This window comes from Diabrotica undecimpunctata, chromosome 10 (assembly GCF_040954645.1).
Source record: "Diabrotica undecimpunctata isolate CICGRU chromosome 10, icDiaUnde3, whole genome shotgun sequence".
Taxonomy (NCBI): domain Eukaryota; kingdom Metazoa; phylum Arthropoda; class Insecta; order Coleoptera; family Chrysomelidae; genus Diabrotica; species Diabrotica undecimpunctata.
In genome coordinates this window covers 35,985,582-36,003,699 of record NC_092812.1, presented here as the reverse complement: position 1 = coordinate 36,003,699, position 18,118 = coordinate 35,985,582, and the positions used below count along the sequence as shown (strand labels likewise).

At 30.9% G+C, this 18,118-nt stretch overlaps 2 protein-coding genes across 2 annotated transcripts in view; both read left to right on the top strand.

The window, feature by feature from the left end:
• The first annotated feature begins 1,125 nt into the window (after positions 1-1,125).
• Positions 1,126-4,686, top strand: sau (Golgi phosphoprotein 3 homolog sauron). The gene has a single exon (XM_072546280.1). It carries the CDS (start codon positions 1,187-1,189, stop codon positions 2,045-2,047), a length of 861 nt encoding a protein of 286 aa, XP_072402381.1. The 5' UTR covers positions 1,126-1,186; the 3' UTR covers positions 2,048-4,686.
• Positions 4,687-10,415: 5,729 nt separating this feature from the next.
• The window catches only part of LOC140452175 (GTP-binding protein 2), a 28,048-nt gene continuing 20,345 nt past the window's right edge, over positions 10,416-18,118 (top strand). The window contains exons 1-2 of the mRNA XM_072546279.1: positions 10,416-10,649; positions 10,905-11,091. Coding sequence (XP_072402380.1) covers positions 10,909-11,091 — 183 coding nt within the window. The 5' untranslated portion in view covers positions 10,416-10,649; positions 10,905-10,908. The remainder of the gene's footprint in view (positions 10,650-10,904; positions 11,092-18,118) is intronic.

Genomic DNA, 18,118 nt, shown 5'->3' with positions numbered 1-18,118 from the left:
GTGGTACGAACCCATTCAAGGTACATTTGGTCGAAAGAAGTTTTGTATAAACAAAGTGTGAGTCGGAAATATATGCTCCAGTTGTCAGATTATCAATTTTTGAATTGTTTATTGCAATGACAAATAAGATAAAATTACCAATTTGTCAGCTGGATGTTACTATGGAGCCATTCTCTATGAGTATATAAAAGAAACTGTCGTCTATACGAAATCATCTTATAAAATATGCTGCAAGTTAAATCGTGATTTTGCGTATCTGTATATGTGTGTATCACCAATGATATGATTTGTGATTAGTATGAGTTATTTTGTCCGAACGAACATCTGTCTGTAGCATTAATTAATATATTTCATGGTTTTGAGGATATTCCTGCATACTCGTATATAAATTAAGTGATCGCAAATACAGCGACTGCCAACGGAAATATGGAACTCAAATAAACTTATTCTCAAATTGATTGGATGCGAAGTAAACCTGCTTTTTCTTCCTTCTTTCCTTTTGCATGTATAGGTAATTGCAATCACAGCTAATTCTTCAACGGAAGATTTTTGAATCTACTTGCATTCAAATTGTAGTTTGTCTGTCTAGTAAATTGCCGTTTGGCGTAAAAACTACACTAAGATGAAAAGTCCTATTAGCCATTTTACGTGCTGATATATATGAATTATCCTTAGAAATTAATATTCTGGTTCAACGTGAGAACTACTTGGCCATTTCTCACAGGATTGAATACCATTTCTTCTTTATATAAAGGAGCTTTGGTACAAATTGTCCTTATTTTGTTTTAACTATTTCCTTTATTAGGCCTTTATTATGTTCCTCTTATTGCTTGTTAGTTTATATAGTCTTCCTTTCTCTTATCTCTTGACTTGTCAAATTTTTGTAACAAAATTGTTCGTTAATATTCTGTAATTGATTACTGTAATTAACTAATTGTAGATATTATTACTGTGTTATTTATTCAAATTTCAGTTATTTTTAATTTAGAGTTTTCTATTGTAATTCATAATTTCTAAATATTTATTAAAGAAATAATTATTGTTTTGAAATGACGTCGGCAAAATTAAAGTATATGATCGCGAAAAATTGTTGATTTGCAAAATGACTTTTGACAGGTGATGTGGGAGGGGATCCTTTCAACCAACATTAGTAAACGTCAACATTATTTAGATATGTACTCTGAAAATGAATCGTAGTGAGGGATTTGTTAAAAGAAGGAATGTAACAAGGGAAAATAGTGAGGGTTTAAACAAAGAAGAACAAAATAATGATAAGAAATCGAGCCGCGATGAAGATGTCGACGATGGTGATTCTAAAGAAACAAGGTTGACGTTAATGGAAGAGGTCCTGCTCCTTGGTCTCAAAGATAAAGAGGGTTACACGTCTTTTTGGAATGACTGCATTTCCAGTGGCTTAAGAGGATGCATTCTAATCGAGTTGGGGCTCCGCGGACGGGTCGAACTGGAGAAAACTGGTATGAGAAGAAGAGGCCTTCTCGCAAGGAAACTAATTATTAAAAGTGACACCCCCATCGGAGACGTACTTCTGGACGAGGCTTTAAAACATCTTAAGGAAACGGAACCACCAGAAACAGTTCAAAGTTGGATTGAATACTTAAGTGGAGAAACCTGGAACCCATTAAAATTGCGATATCAGTTAAAGAATGTTAGAGAACGTTTGGCAAAAAATTTAGTTGAAAAAGGTGTGCTTACCACTGAAAAACAAAATTTTTTATTTTTTGATATGACCACACATCCCCTAACAGACAATGTCACAAAGAGTCGATTAATCAAGAAAATTCAAGATGCTGTTCTCTCCAAATGGGTAAATAATCCTCAACAGATGGATAAAAGGATGTTAGCTCTGATATTCCTAGCACATGCAAGTGATGTACTCGAGAATGCTTTTGCACCTCTCAACGATGATGATTATGAATTAGCAACTAAAAGAGTAAGAAAACTCCTAGATTTGAATTTTGAAGAAGAAGCCAACAAACCAAACACGTCTGATGTGTTGTGGGCTGTTTTTGCTGCTTTTACTAAATAAAAAGTGTAACAAGTATGGTTATTTTTTGCCAAATGACCAATACCTCAAAATTGAAACTAATTTTAGATCTTTTGAGGTATAGAATTAAAACCTTTAAGTTTATTTGATGGTTTACAGGTAACTTTTATAGTATTCATAATTGTTCACATTTTAACTATACTATTAGAAATAACATTAGGACGCTGAAGTACTTATACAACTACATATTGTTCTCATGTATTTTCTGGTTGTATAGTTCTAATACACTCTGGTTTGGTAAAACTCTTTGTTCTCGGGTTAATAAAGTATTATTTCCCTAGTCTATATTTCAGAGTTGGAACATTACTGTAATGTCTCGTTTGACTTGGAGGAAGTTGAAACTGATCTAAAATTTCATCCCATTTGCAAAATGCCCTTTTTTCATATTTTTTACCAAGTATCACATCTTTTAGGACCTTTATATATTTATTTTCATATTTAACATAGTATATTCAGTTTTGTTTTTGGGTTTCCTTCAAAAACTTTTGACATCTATGAAGTATCACTACTAAATACAATTTTAAACTATGTAACATCAAAAAATTGATCTGGGAACAAAGAGTACTAGTTTTTTCTAAATTTCGTAATATCAGTTAATAGTGTTTTTTATGAACTTATTGACTGAGTAGGAGCATTTTTCAATTCAATGCCATGGATATTAATTTCTTTATAGGGAGTTTATTTAAACTAGGGGATATTTCTTTGTATAGAAGTAAATTTTCAAGTCGTAAGTCATTTCATTTCTTAAAATAACTTTATTCCTTCAAAAATATCGTTTTTGCTTTAATTTTCTCTGTTTTTCTTAAACATATATATATATATATATATATATATATATATATATATATATATATATATATATATACTTGTCATTTTTTTTGTCCAACTTTCTCTTTTTTCTTGTATCAACTTTGTTATAATCTGTTTTATTAAACAGTATTTCTGGTTTTATTTGGAACATTTGGGAATATAACTTTAATCCAGAATTATTCCAGTCTGTATTCAATCTTGTACAGATTACAGAGATGCTCTAGTAATCTTAGCAAGCTTAACAGTACTGAATGACTAGGATTTTAACTGTGAGATGTGATAATTTCGATTCTTTGAAGTTAAGTAAATATTGGATTATATATTTTTTTAATAATCATATAGAAAAAACAACATTTTAGTATTTATCCTCTCTTGTTATTTGCTCTTACTGATAAGTATTGATCAACTTTTAAATAAAGAAAATACTGTACCTCAAAAATTATGTATTTAAAAATTTGGTGGATGTTATTTGGTAAAGGATTACCAAATAACACTTTTCCTTAGAATATATTATATATTGAATTTTTTATTTTGTAAATTTTTGTTAGGTTTAGCCTCTTATTGATTAATTTTACAACATAATTATCTAATTTAGAATTTTAGATTTGTAGGTAACCTTGAAAATAGGGTTAGATTTTAGTGTCCCTAATTGTAAACATCTTATTTGATTTTACTTAAGCTCTAAAACTGTAAAATACATTTTAAAATCTTCTAAAGTTGTCTCCTATTATTTAGTAGTAACTATTAAGTGCTCTGCAGAGAGGTGACTCCCCCTTTGCCTTCAATTGATCCTTCTGTTATAAAACTAACAAATTCTTCTTTTGCATTAATAAGTATTGGTTCTTTTGCAACTTTATAATCCCAAAGAGGCCCCAGCATTGTGTTATTATTATTAGAATCATGTTTCTGATTAATTATTTTCAATAAAATAGATCTTTAGCATATACCAGTATCATTACCTCACCAAACATCTTTTTTTATGCTGCTGACAATTTTCTTCTATATGTTAACTCTTTATACAGTAATATAGTAAAAACTATACTAGCAATAGTATTTTAATCAAAGAAAAAATTGAGGCTTAAAGCTTGTGTCTAAACTATAAATCAAATTATTATCAGTTTTGCGATAAAAGTTGATGGAATCTCTTAACTTATTTTTTATGTTGAGTCTATTAGATACTGTATGGTCTGACTAATTGTTTATAAATACTGTAGTGCTGTATCAAGTGTATAATTAAATTTTTTTTATGTTCTATTTCTATATTAACATTCAAAAACAATAAATCGTAAAATAAAAATAATTCCCATACATATTTATTTGTGGTGCTTATCTGTATATTTGCTTGATTCTAGTAGACTACATATCTAAATTTATTACATTTAACAAAAGTTTTGTTGAATACAAGAGTATTTTCAGTATTCCAAAAAAATATTTTTTGATAAAATATTCGTAAAACATAGATACATTTTTAAATTGCTGTAATTTTCAAGGTTGTCCACAAACTTAACAATATTTATTAGCATATACCATAATGTTAAGTGGCCCTTTAAATTTTTTGTATAAACTGTGATAGTCCATCACTCTGATTCTCTAAAGAAATATGTCATTAGATTGTCTGCTAAAAAACTAATAATTTATTTAAAAGTGGTCTACAAACATCATGTAGCTGTTGATAATGTTGTATATATAAAATTTATGTTACATTACTTCATTGATATGTTGAAGAAATGTTTTTATGAAACAATCGTTGAGCAGTTTCTTTGCATTATGGTTATTGCTTTATTACGAATTAAATATAATTTTATTCTGTCTTTGCTGTAAATTATTTTTACATTGCAAAAATATCGATATTTTAACTTGAGCACCATTCTTTTTTACATTAACAGTGGAATGGCATGTGGCAAGGTGGAATAATTATCAATAAATAATTAATTTGTTACAATACACTCAAAATTTATAGTACACTGAAAATATGTTTCCAACTTCACATTTTTAAGTATTTGTATTAGTGTTAATTTAACTTTCTATGTTTAGATAAATGTCATACATATAATAAACCTAAATGTCTATATAAGTTTTTTTTTGCATATGTACACGGTTTTTTGTTGTGAATACTGTTCTCTAAGACCTTTTTTTTATTTAGTTACACTCTTTAGCAATCAAAATTTGCTGTCTGCAGAGCAAAGGGCTCCTATTGGCTTGGAGAGGTCTTTTCCAGTGACAAAACCACTTTAAGTGTTTCTCAGGTCAGCTGGCCAGTTCCTTTTCAGTCTCCTATTGGCATTATATTCTATTAGAGGTTGAAATAAGGGGTTATTGTGTGATTCCAGTCCTCCAGGTTGGATCAGTTATCGTTTGCAGTATTTTCGATTGGCTTCTTTGAATCATGGTTGTATTTGACCCGCTCGCACATCCCCAGAGTTGTATTCCATACGTATAGATAGGTTTTATGCTAGCTTTATACACAAGGATTTTATTTTCTAGGGTCAGTTTAGATTTCCTACCGACTAGCCAGTTTAGATCTTTCATTCTTAGGTCAATTTGTTTCTGCTTCTTAAGAATATGTTCTTTCCAATTGAGTTTTGAGTCAAGATGTATTCGTAGGTATTTGGTGCTAGAGGATTGAGGAAGTTGGATATTGTTAAGTGAAACTGTAGGACACTGGTCTCTTCTCAAGGTAAAAGTCACTTGGACTGATTTTGTTTCATTTATTTTAATTCTTCACTTGTTTGACCACATCTCGATTTCATTCAGTTGTAGGTGTAGAGTGTTAGATGCTATAGTTGGATTTTTGTCAAATGCAACAGCATCTTCTGCAAATATACCAGTGATGGTAATGACAGATCACAACACATAAAGAATCTACATTACATGTATCTATGTAAGTACACTACACAACGTTATAACAAAAAGTGAGCGATATTGTTTGTGAAATGCCAAATCTATTGGGGTACTATATTAGGGATTTAAAAACTGCATTGTTTCTGTGATGAACGGGTTTACTTAAACATACATGGCAAGATGATAATGAGAAATATCAAAAGAGATCGCCAACATAATGGTAAACACATCGTTGTGTTACATGTCAGAAAGTTGGACTTATAAAATCTCCAGGGTTGCTATTTGACGAATACCGACTGTTATCATAAGTATAGTAGACGTCTTCTAAGAACTACGCAAATTCTCATTGTCGTACCATTCCTACGAAAACTGTATTGACACGAGTGTCAATATATTCATTAATTGCCCCACGGCGTTAGTTATTCATAAGTGGCGATTAGTATAACTGAATAAAATGTACAAAAGACTGAATTCAACGATACTGGCAGTAGGCCAGAGAACAAAGGATTTTCTTGTGACATTCGTTGATATATGTATCTAAGCACTGCTTTTGATACATTTGATGATAACTATGGGTAAAAAGTGACGTTTAATTTCTTGCATATTTTGTTTATGAGGTACATATTGTTATCAATAAATTTATCAAAAGCAATTGCTAGATACCTGTATCAACGAATGTCATAAAAAGGCTTTTTATTTACTAATTTCTCTTGTCTACAAACGCGAGTGCAATATTGATGAAACCAAAATAATTTATAAAAAGTAACTAGAAATTCACTTGGATTATGAATGCTGTTGTAGATAATAATGAAGATTATTGTTTTTTATTAGTAGATTATTTAACCACAGCCAAATTCACCATAGAACTAAATATACCAAAATAAAAACACTAAAATGGGAGCAGCATATCGTTTATATAAAAAAAACTTTAAACCAATGTTCAATTATGATTTTAAAAATATTTATTATAATTCATTTACTTTCAGGCTACAAAATTTTGATAACAATTATATCTCTTAATACTTACACAAATAAATGATGAATGTATGTTTATCAAACATATTTCCTTATTAACCGATTTCGTTTAAAGATCCAGTGATAGATATGAATCTAGTTCGTAAAAATGTCGAAAGAATTCTAGAAAAGTTGCAATATTGCCCAAAAAGCTAAAGTTAGTATCAGACATAGATTTTTCTAAAACCAAGACAAGATTTAACGTGTTTGTTAGTTCTTTATATCTACATGATTGTTTTTTGCCCTTAATTGTTAGGTTTTTTTGTTCCTAATCCGCAAAAAGCTAGGTAATTAATTAACACCAGGAATTGAGTCGTTCTTAGCTTCCACTCGGTTATATTCACTGTATAGAACTAGCGACCACCCTCTTTAGCCATTCGGAGGAAAGACTTCACGTGGATTAATAACTTTAAATTACAAAAACCATGCAGAAATAGTTGGAATTGTCTTTTATCTTATCACATTGTCTTTGATTATGTCGATGAAACGCCAGGAAAAATAATTCCAGACCAAGGCCTGTAAGCCTATGATTACAAAAACCTGCCGTAAAAGACTACTTCCCTTGAAAGAAATACTGTTCAAACAAATAACAAATAAAGCAGTACTAAACAAGATAAACAGCTAGAACTAGCATCTGTACCTAGTCCACATAAATAACAAATATAACTAGCTAAGACTATAAAAAATAGAAAGCAGAAGAGCAATGTCACGCTTCGCAACGTCAGAGGCATTAATTTTCAACAATTACTAGATTTTGAAGTAGTGATCACACTTTGGAAGAAATCTGATGCCAAAATGTAGATTTTAGCCACTATCTTGAATTAGGTTTATAGTTCATAAAAAAAAACAATTTTGAAACATCACTATCATGAAATAATATATAACAAGTTATTGTTCATGGAAGCAGTGAAGTATAATGTAGTTAAATGTGGAGATTAGAGGTGGGCTAAATAGCACTACCCTGTGATTAGAAAGTAACAATCACTACCTGTGAATAACAACAAAATATACCGTGATTTTGGTTTTATTCTGTCTGTAGTTCTTGATTGCTAAAATGTGATATATCACATTCTTGTCTCTAGTCACAAGTTGTGAAATGAGAGACCCGACCATGGGCGGTATTGTGAAGTCTCTTTCTAATGAGAAATGATAGTAGGAATAATCTAAAAATGAAAAGGGTATTTAGAATTTCAGTTTATTGAGTTTGTGTAACTCATCGTATTTGTATCATATTCAATAATTTTTACTCTCATACATTTTAAAAATGCCACCAGTTGCAATTAAAAAAAGAAAAGATTAACATAGACATAAGACTATTTAGCTGCTCTCTTAAATAACAATCACAGGTAAAAATCACAATGAATAAAAACTCACGATCAAAGTTATACCTGTGATTGTAGAATCACTAGTGGTGATATATCCTCCTACAGAGAAGCAACTGAGTATATATGTGCCACAGACACAAGGGGGGATGAATCACGTCGTGAAAAGTTGGTCTTACCACAAATAAAAATCAAGAAAGTACACAATAGATTTCATAGACCAACTTTTGCTTCCACTCTATATGCGGAATTAATAATCAACAATTTTCTAATAAATATTTTATTGTACAGGAAACTATATACAAATACTATAACATATTATAAAAATAAAACATTACAACTGTTCTTTTTGTTGTCTATCATCTTTGAACATATTTTTCAATTTTTCTTTAGTCTCTAACGACTTTTGAAAATTTCTTTTTCTCCTTTGGAGCCTTTCTTGCTTTAAACATTTTATCATTTGGTGATCCTCTGAATTACACATTCCAAAAATTCTTAAAAATGGGTGCTACAAAATGATTACACATTAATACATTGTATAACTACTACGAATAATATTCAGATTCTTTTTGCTACTCTACTCAGCTACTCCAATAGTTATAAAGAATGACAAAAAAAAATTTATATATAATATTGTGGTATTGACTATATTTTTATCCCATAATACTCGATTGCCTTTTCTTCCTTGAATATTCCTCTCTCTAATTGCTTCATTTAATGTTCTGTCATAGATAAGTTTCATTCACAGGTATTTATATTGTTTTTGTATTTATTTTTCAATGTATTTATATGTTAAATAAGGTTTATTTGTTGTCCTCTTATACAAATATACTGTTTTTTTAATTTACTTCTAATCCCCATTTTTCCACAAGCTTTTTTGTCATGTACTATAAGGATATCATACTCTTGTGCTGTATGGGAGCCCCATATTTCTGCATTTCTTCTTCATTGTTCTAAAAATATTTTAAACAGTGTGGGTGAAAAACAGCAACCTTGTTGTAAGACCTTTTATTTGCTAACCTTATTTCCTGTTGATTTTTATTGTGTTAATAGATTGTTTTAAAAACTTTTATTAGCTCTATAATTTATTATGTCAGTTTTTTCCATCACTTTCCAGAGTTTAGTCAGACCATAATAGGCTTTTTAGGTCTACAATTTTGTTGTTCGCAAAGCTTTTCCATTTCATAATTTACAGTTTTTCTACTTCAACCTTCCTCTCGAAACTCTGTTCACTGCTTTGTTAAATAGATCATATGTTAAGTGAAACTGTGGGTAGAATACCTTTTGGTGTAGTGGTGCGGATATTTTTTAAGAGCCTCCCGCTTTCAGTATTGTTTTTCCTCATAGGTAGTTGTTTATGTTCTGCCATCATACATTTATAAAATGCAATAATAGGTTTATAAACCTGATAAGGTAAAGATTTGTAAATTTTCGAAAAATCAAGATTCGGTAGAATGGAACCACGGATATAAACTTTTTTGCTAAAACTTCTACACATCTAACCTTACCTCATTATGGCACTGCCTTAGAAGTTTAATTAATTCATTGCAATTTTCAGAATGCAAATGAGGAGATAAGTCTGTGTGCATATTTTAATGATTTACTGTAATTATTATTTGACCTGTTTGTTCGTTCTCTATTTATCTGGTCTAAAAATTATCTTTTTTTTTTAATGTAAATAAACGTTTTCTGTCAACTCAAAAACTCATAGCTCAAAGGATAGACAACTGAAGTGTGGAGTGACACTTGTGTCATGTCAGTGACAAATGATAGCTTACATTTTGTTCGAGTTCAGAGTAAAAAAGAGATATATATTTTTTATGTCACCGAGAGAGACAAACTTTAGTAACTAAATGATAAAATTGATGATGGTTACCACAGAATGGGCCCAGTACACAGAACAGAAAAAATTCAGAGCAGCTACGAATCAAAGTTATAGTAATAGAGCTAGTGATATAAAATAATCAAATTATTATTTTATTTTTTGTTTAATAACAAATTATACTTTAAATTTTGAATACGTAGCGACAAATAGGAAAGATTAAAGTTAAATTAAATAAATCAGTATACCTAAATTATACAAAAATATATCTAACAATGAATAAAGCTACAAATTATCTCTCTGCATTGCTCTGCTCAATCTCTGTACGCCAGCTGTTAACGTACTTGGCGACATTTGGACTATATTTTTCGCAATTACCACTTATTATAAACACAATTTATTCTCATTGAAACGCTCATTAGAACTATTAAGATTTTGAAAAAGCTGAAATAGACAACTGATGTTGCTAACTCTTAGACTATTAAGAACCATTGTATCGTATCAGATATGGATACGAAGTTGTACGCCGAATTTACGCGAAGCTATTCGTAGGTTGAGGATACATTCTCAAAATAGGCTTGTAGATTATTTATACGTTTGTATGAGTCTGTTAATAATATTATTGTGCAACGTTCCGAAATGACAAGCGTTTAAAACTACCTTATTTATTTTTAAATAAGTGTCAACTAAAAATGCATTAAAGTTTGTGTACAGTTTTGTTTCTGTTGTAATGTTTATTCTAATTTGACCCTGAATTTTACACCAAAATAACAAAGTAAGTAATACATATTTATACAAACAAAAAACTATGTAATAATAAATAAATGGTGAAATTAAATTTAATTAGAGCAAGTCCCTTGGATGTCAATGATGTTTTAAGTCAACAAACTTTAAAAATACTTGGTGTCCTTCAGTCCTTTAGAATAGTCACTCATATTTACCAAAATACTTTCACCTTATTTCCTAATAATGAGCAATATGCTCTGCTGATATAATCAGTCTTTTAGTACAAAGGAATTTATTATTTCAGGAATATGGAATCATTCTTTAGTCTCTTTGAGCCTACTTACAATGAATGTCCTCACAGTGAGGAATTTGGATTGGATAATATGAATAATAGGACTTCGCTACCCCCAGAGCCTCAGCTTGGAAATGTTGAATACAAATTAAAGATTGTCAATCCCACTAAACAGAGATTTGAGCACTTAGTCACACAGGTTGGTAGTTTATTAATTAAAACAATACAAACAATATTATTTACTGTTTCTACTTGAATTTTATCAGTATTCATTATCTGTATATATGTACATATTTTTAAAAACATTGCTGGAAGTACAATAATTTTTAAAATTACATCAGAAATAAACAGAATTGTTAAAATTACATCAGAAATAAATATATACCTAGAAACTGACCAACAATTAAACCCTGGGAATACCTGTAGTGTTAGATTAGATAATACCGAATTTATTTCTAATGATGCAATTCCTGAAATAAATTATAATGTGTAACACAATATTAATGTTTTTTATTTAGGGTAATTTTCCCATCATTACTCTTATCTTCTATTATCTGTTTGTGAGTTATAAATTTCCTTTATAAGTTTATTTAAGTATATCTTTTTTACTTTTTTTATTTATATCTTTTTTTAAGAGCTTTTTACTGAAAAATAAAAATTTATTTATGTGAATCCCAAATTATAATCTTAATATAAATATAAGAACAATGCACACATGCAGATAAAAACGAATGGCAACTGATAAGAGTGTAGAATCCTTTAACTGTATAGGAATATTATTAGTAATAAATATATATAAATTCCTCATTTGTTACTCCATATATATAGTTAAACATAAAAAGCTGAGAGTTGATGATTCATATACTAACGAGTTTTACTATGGTACTAATACTGTTCAAATTTATTAGCTTTATATTGTGAGTGTATTTTGCAATTTCATAAAGTTATTTTTATTTGTGAACTGAAAAATTTACAGCGTCAGGCAACTATAGAGAAAAACTATTTTCTATTTTTATTTTTATGTAGATCATAAAAATAAAAAATTGTGGCATTTTAATTAAAACATTACAACCAACATTTTATTGAATAATGGTTTAATTGGGGAGTGTAGAACATGCAGGAAACTTACCAAGTAAATTACTTATTTGTCTTATTTTATTTATTTATTTAATACAAGGGATAACCCCATTAACATTTTAAATTACAATATACAATATCACAGTTAGGATTCAAAACTTGAAATTACTTATAATATAAAATCAATATTAAAAGTTTAAAAAATGAGACTAAAAATCTTACATACTAAAAACAAACAAACAAAATATAACAAGAACAAAATTTAACAATCCCAAGATACATATCACAAAGCAAGAGATCTTTTTAACTGAGTTAAAGTTATATTGAATATTTCAACATCGAGAACATTTAATATACCCAAGTATCTATCCAATGGGTTGTGAATGTCCATAGGTTGTTCTGTGGAAAGGAATATTGAAAACATTGTGGTAACATAGAGCTGGATGGGGAGCATTAAAGTTAATCTGGCTTAACAGGTTTGGACAATCAATAAATCCATGTATGATCTTATATCTGTACCATCCGTGAATAAGTGGATAAGTCAAAAATTTTCATAAAAACAAGATATCTCAATCTTGAAATAGTTCTCTTTCAATTTCGTCAGGTGAATAAATGAGTAATTTAAATTTGCAAGAGTTTACTTGGTAGGAGCCTGTGAATATTTGGATTTGACGATTTATTTGTTATCAGAACCGGTATATCGACTTCTCTACTATTAAAGAGTTTTAAGTATTTGTTTGAAATAATCTATCTTGACTTGATCATCCGTGTATATAATATTCAGTCAGTGAAGAACTAGTTATGTATAAATACCCACTTGGGCACGTTGCATTTTGCTTTATTTTTCTTGGTATCTTCAATTACTTGTTTATCAACATAACAAAATAGTAGGGGGTTTAACATTTGAATAGGGAGTAACTAGATATTCAAGACTAGTCCGTCAGTTTTGGTTTTAAGGTTATGCAGTTAACATGCGAAAAAAACCTAAACAGAATACTTGTTCTAAATGTGATATTTTCGAAACAAAATTAAAAGTTCTTGAGGAGGGAGAGGAGAAAGAGAATTTGAGACAAGAGAGGGATAAACACCATCAGCTCGCAGACAATGCTTACGAGGCAAAACAGGTGGATAATTAGTTTGAGGCTTCAGACACTAAAAAAAGCTTAGCCCTTTGATATTTACCAGTGCCTTCCAACCTCCTTTTTAACGGCGAACACTGTCTTTTATAAGCGACCAATGTGGACATTTAACCTTACTGTTCTCGATTTAGCAACAAATGAAGTTACATGTTTTATGTGGGACAAATCAACTGCTGGAAGAGGTGACAATCAGATAGCTTCTTGTATTTACCGCCTTTTATCGGAACTTCATGTTGTGGAAGAGGTAACTTTCTACTCAGATACTTGCGGAGGCCAAATAAGAACCAGAAAGTCGCTTTTATGTTCACTTTCGCTTTCATAAAACTACCAAATCTCAAAGTTATAAATCACAAGTTTTTGGTCAGTGGGCATTGTGATATTGATCATGCTCTTATAGAGAAAGAAACAAAGAGAACACACATAAAATCAATCACCCTAATGACTGTTATCAGCTGGTAAGATCCTGCAAAAAGAAGAAACCATTCAAAGTAGTGGTAATGAAACAAGAAGAATTCTTGGATTTCAGCAGTCGAGGAAAAGGAGCATTAGTCATTAAAAAAGTTAACACTGATGGAGAAAAGTTTCTGTGGCAGCCAGTGCAGTGGTTCCAATATAATAGTTATATTGGAATAGTGAAATATAACAATCGTTTTAAATTTGTAAATTTCCAAAGAAGAGGAAAGCACATTGTACCAAGCACATTGCCCCTTCTCGCAGACAAGCTTCTGCCAATTAATAAGGCGAAAAAGAAAGACCTACTTGATCTTTTGCCGCTTGTCCATGAAGTTTTTCATAATTTTTACCAAAATTTGCCCACTACAGATATGCAAGACTTAGACCTCGATTTAGAAGAGTTTGATGCAGATAATCAGTAGTTTTTTAGTTTCCTTTTCCAATTAAAGTTGATGGTTAAATTGGAATTAATGTATAGTAAGTACAATAAGTCAGTAACTCAATAAGAACACAGAAATTTGGCGTGAATAAGTGGGTAAGTTAGATATTTTTAAGCGTAAGTGATATACTTGCAGCTCATAATTATGTACGTCATTCGTTGCATGATTACCCACCAATTTCTATGAAAACGAAATTAAACTTAAATTTTTTATTCTTCAAAACTATTAAAATGTTTAAAATGGCCATACTGAAAAGTTTATATTTTTGATTTATCGACTTATTCACAGATGGTACAGATATATAAATATAGCTCCTGACATATCACGACGGTTCTTGAATGAGGGTAAAGATAATTGTTGTTTAATATGCAAATAATCATGATTTTCAATAGTAGTGTGGAGATGGTAACCACAATGTCTCAAAAATTTATGCTGGACTTTTTCTATGGTATTAATATTGTTCTGAAAGTAAGGTGACCAAATAACTGAACAGTATTCCAAAATATTTCGAACTAAGCAACAATACACTGATCTTGTTGAATCAATGGAAAAATACTTGCAATTCCTAGTAACGAAACCAAGAAGCTTAGATGCCTTTATTGAAATAGAGTTTATGTGGTCACAGAAAGTAAGCTTCTCATCAAAAATTACACTCAAATCCCGCATAGAAGGAAAGAAAGAGAACATAATTCAGTGGCTGATTAATAATAGTATAGCTTGTTTTAATTCTATTGACTTTATGATTATAAAACAACATTTTTTTACATTTAAGTGGAGTTCCTTCTGAGTCATCTTGCAACAAGGCTTGATCTTCTATATATAGCTATCTATAACTTTCAAAAATTTCAAGTCATCCGCCAAAATTAGACATTTGCTATTTAGGAAACAGGAAGTGATATCGTTAAGGAAGATATTAAAAAGAAGTGGAGAAGTGTGGCCTCCTTGAGGAACTCCAGATGTTACTGAGGTACTGTCAGACAGATGACAACCTATTTCGACTCTTTGACTTCTATACATATGCTTTGGAAAGATCTGTATATATTGCATCTACCTGTTTATGGTCTTCCATTTGAGATAATATATCATATTCATAGCAAACCAAGTTTGTTGCAGTGGATTTTTTGCATGGATGAAAACCATGTTGTAATTGAGATATTAAGCCTTTACATAACCAAGAAAGTTGCTTTGACATAAGACAGTCGAAGAGCTTAGCGATTGCAGATTGTATACAAATGCTACAGTAATTTTCAATGTTGTCTTTCTGACCATTTTTAAATATAGGAACAACATAGCTTTCTTTCCATGAATAAGGAAACATACAGGTTTCCAGAGATCTATTAAACAATATAACAAACGCATTACAAGGGTACAGACACACTTTTTTAATAAAAAATTAGGCACTCCATCTGGGCCAGCAGTAAACTTATTGGACAGCTCATTTATGCCATTAAAAATATCGATCATGGAATCTTAGAAGGACAAATATTTGTACTAAAGTTGCTATTTAAGGGATGGGTAGGTACGTAAAGGTTGTTGTTATTTGGTGAATATACAGTTTGGAAGAAGTTCATAAATAAATTAGCTATGTCTTGAGCTTTTGTTGCAGATTGAAGATTACTTAAAACTGAGCGAAAACTGTTATAAAAAAGTTATAGAACAATATTTGCGAAAAAGTAGGGGAAAATGGCCAAAAAATTATGTATATGTACGAACACTGCATAGAATTCACACAAATGCACTCTAGTGCATAGGGATAAATTCAGCTCTTTCCCAAAAACGCACCCCTTTAAATGGTATCACTCCGCGGTTTTTCCTATTTTCCTTTTAGCCCCCTTTTAACATAATCAATAGCGAATTTATATTTTGTAACTTTGTGGCTAGTAGGATGGAGTCTTTTGAGTGGCCAACCCTATATAACTAGTGTTATTAATTGAAAAACTCGTTTGGGCTTTTTCTGTTTAATTCTGCCGCCCGTGTATATCGCTCGAGTGTGTCAGGTTTACACAGAAAATATTGAAATTTACCATACTATAAATTTATAATTAAAAGTGATTTGAATGCGATAATACCGAATAATAGCTTTTCCCTATATAACAAAATACAATTTTAATAATTCATTTTAATTGAGTACTATTCGAGTTATATATTAAAACTTTTACTTTTTTACTTTTACTGCTTTATCACGATGTAAATTACTGTTTTTAAAATACTGACTGTGTTGTGAGTGATGTAATATTTGGCATGTATCCTTGCTATTGCAAAATAACGATGATTCATGCTTAAGATGATGTTCATTGTAATATTTTGATTAAATAATGTAGGTAGAATTTGTACAATTTATAAAAATTCCTACAAATTGCTTTATTTAGCTGCCTCATTTATTTTTTTGCCGTTTTTTAGGATTAAAATTTTTAATGTACATTAAAAAATTATAAAAATGCAGATTTAAATTCCCAATGCTGGCGAGTACAAAAAGAAACTTTGAAATTCACTTCAAATACTCCTATTCTTTTTCAACTGTATTTAATCAGTGTCTTTGTTTTCATTTTTGATCCTATAGGCCAGTAACGAAAAAAAAAAGTTGAACAAATCTTGACAGGGTTTTGAAGGTTCTAAAAGGTATATGAGGAATAGCTGATGTCTTTCAGATAGACAGGCTTTTGTCATTTTACGGAATTTAAGGAAAGAAGTTGTAGATTTAAGTTGCAAAGAGAGATGGTTGTATAATTTTTTTGCTGAATATAATATACTCTTTACTAACTCAGTGGACGGGATCGGTAAATACACATCAAAGCTTGAATTTCTGGTGGAGTAGTCATGATTAGGTCTTGCTAGAAAAACATGTAGGCGTTTACGAATTAAGCAAACAGTTTCTAAAATATATAAAGAGAGAAGAGTTAAAATCCCGTGATTTTTGAAGTAGCTTCTGCAATGTGTTATTCTAGTGAGGCTAAGAAGATACCGTATTGGTTTTCTTTGAAATTTAAAAATATCATCAGATTGGGCAGCTGTACAGGAACCCCAAAAAGGAAGCCATATCGAAGATGAGACTCGAACAAAGAAAAATATGTTATTTTGGAAGATGCTAATTTATTTCCTTCGAAACAGATCTTATTGCATACTAGGCTGAGGCTAGTTTCTTGCTGAACAAATCGATAAGAAGGGACCATCTAAGGTTGCTGTCTATAAAAATGTCAAGAAATTTTACAGAATCAACGATACTGATCTGGCTGTTATTAAGAAGCAAGGGTTGAAGAGCTCCTTTATAGGATAATGCTACTCTGTCTTATCCACGTTGAAAGAGAGTAAATTAGAGTCATCATCATTTGGCTCTACAACTCTATGTGAGTCTTGGCCGCGTTTACTATTTTCCTCCATTGTTGTCGGTCCTCAGCAGCTATTTCCCATTGCTGTATTCCCATTTTGCGTAGATCACTGGCTACCGCGTCCTTCCATCTCTTTCTTGGGCGACCAACTGACCTTCTGCCATCGAGCCTTTCCCAGAATGTGGCGTTCAGGAGTCTTTCGTCACTGAATCTTAGTACGTGGCCCGCCCATCTTATTCGATTTACTTTAATGTAGCGCACTATGTTTTCATCTCCATATGCTGTTTAAAGTTCATCATTGTGTCTTCTTCTCCATTCTCCTGTTGTCTCTTCTCTGCAAGGCCCATAGATAGTACGCAGTATCTTTCTTTCCAGTACCAGTAATTTTGTCATTTCCCGCTGGTTCAGAGTCCATATCTCGCTTCCATACGTTATTGTGGGACGAATTATTGTCTTGTACACTCTTATTTTTGCTGGTATTGAGAGTATTTTTGATTTAAGTACGGTCATTAATGAGTAATACGCCCTGCTTCCTGCAATGATCCTGGCTGCCACGTCCTTTTTAGATGTTATGATCGCTCCCAGGTACTTGAATTCTTTGACGACTTCAAAGTTGTATTCATTGATTGTTACGTTTTGTCTAACCCTTGGTCTTGGGTTCTTCGTAACCACCATGTACTTGGTCTTGTCCTCGTTGACCTTCAGACCAACTTCCTTGGCTCCGTTTTCGAATAGGGTGAAAACTTCTTTTGGATCTCTAGTGGATTGTGCAATTGTGTCCACGTCATTCG

Coding starts and splice junctions, on each gene's coding strand:
- sau (XM_072546280.1), top strand. CDS start 1,187: ATGAATCGTAGTGAGGGATTTGTTAAAAGAAGGAATGTAACAAGGGAA.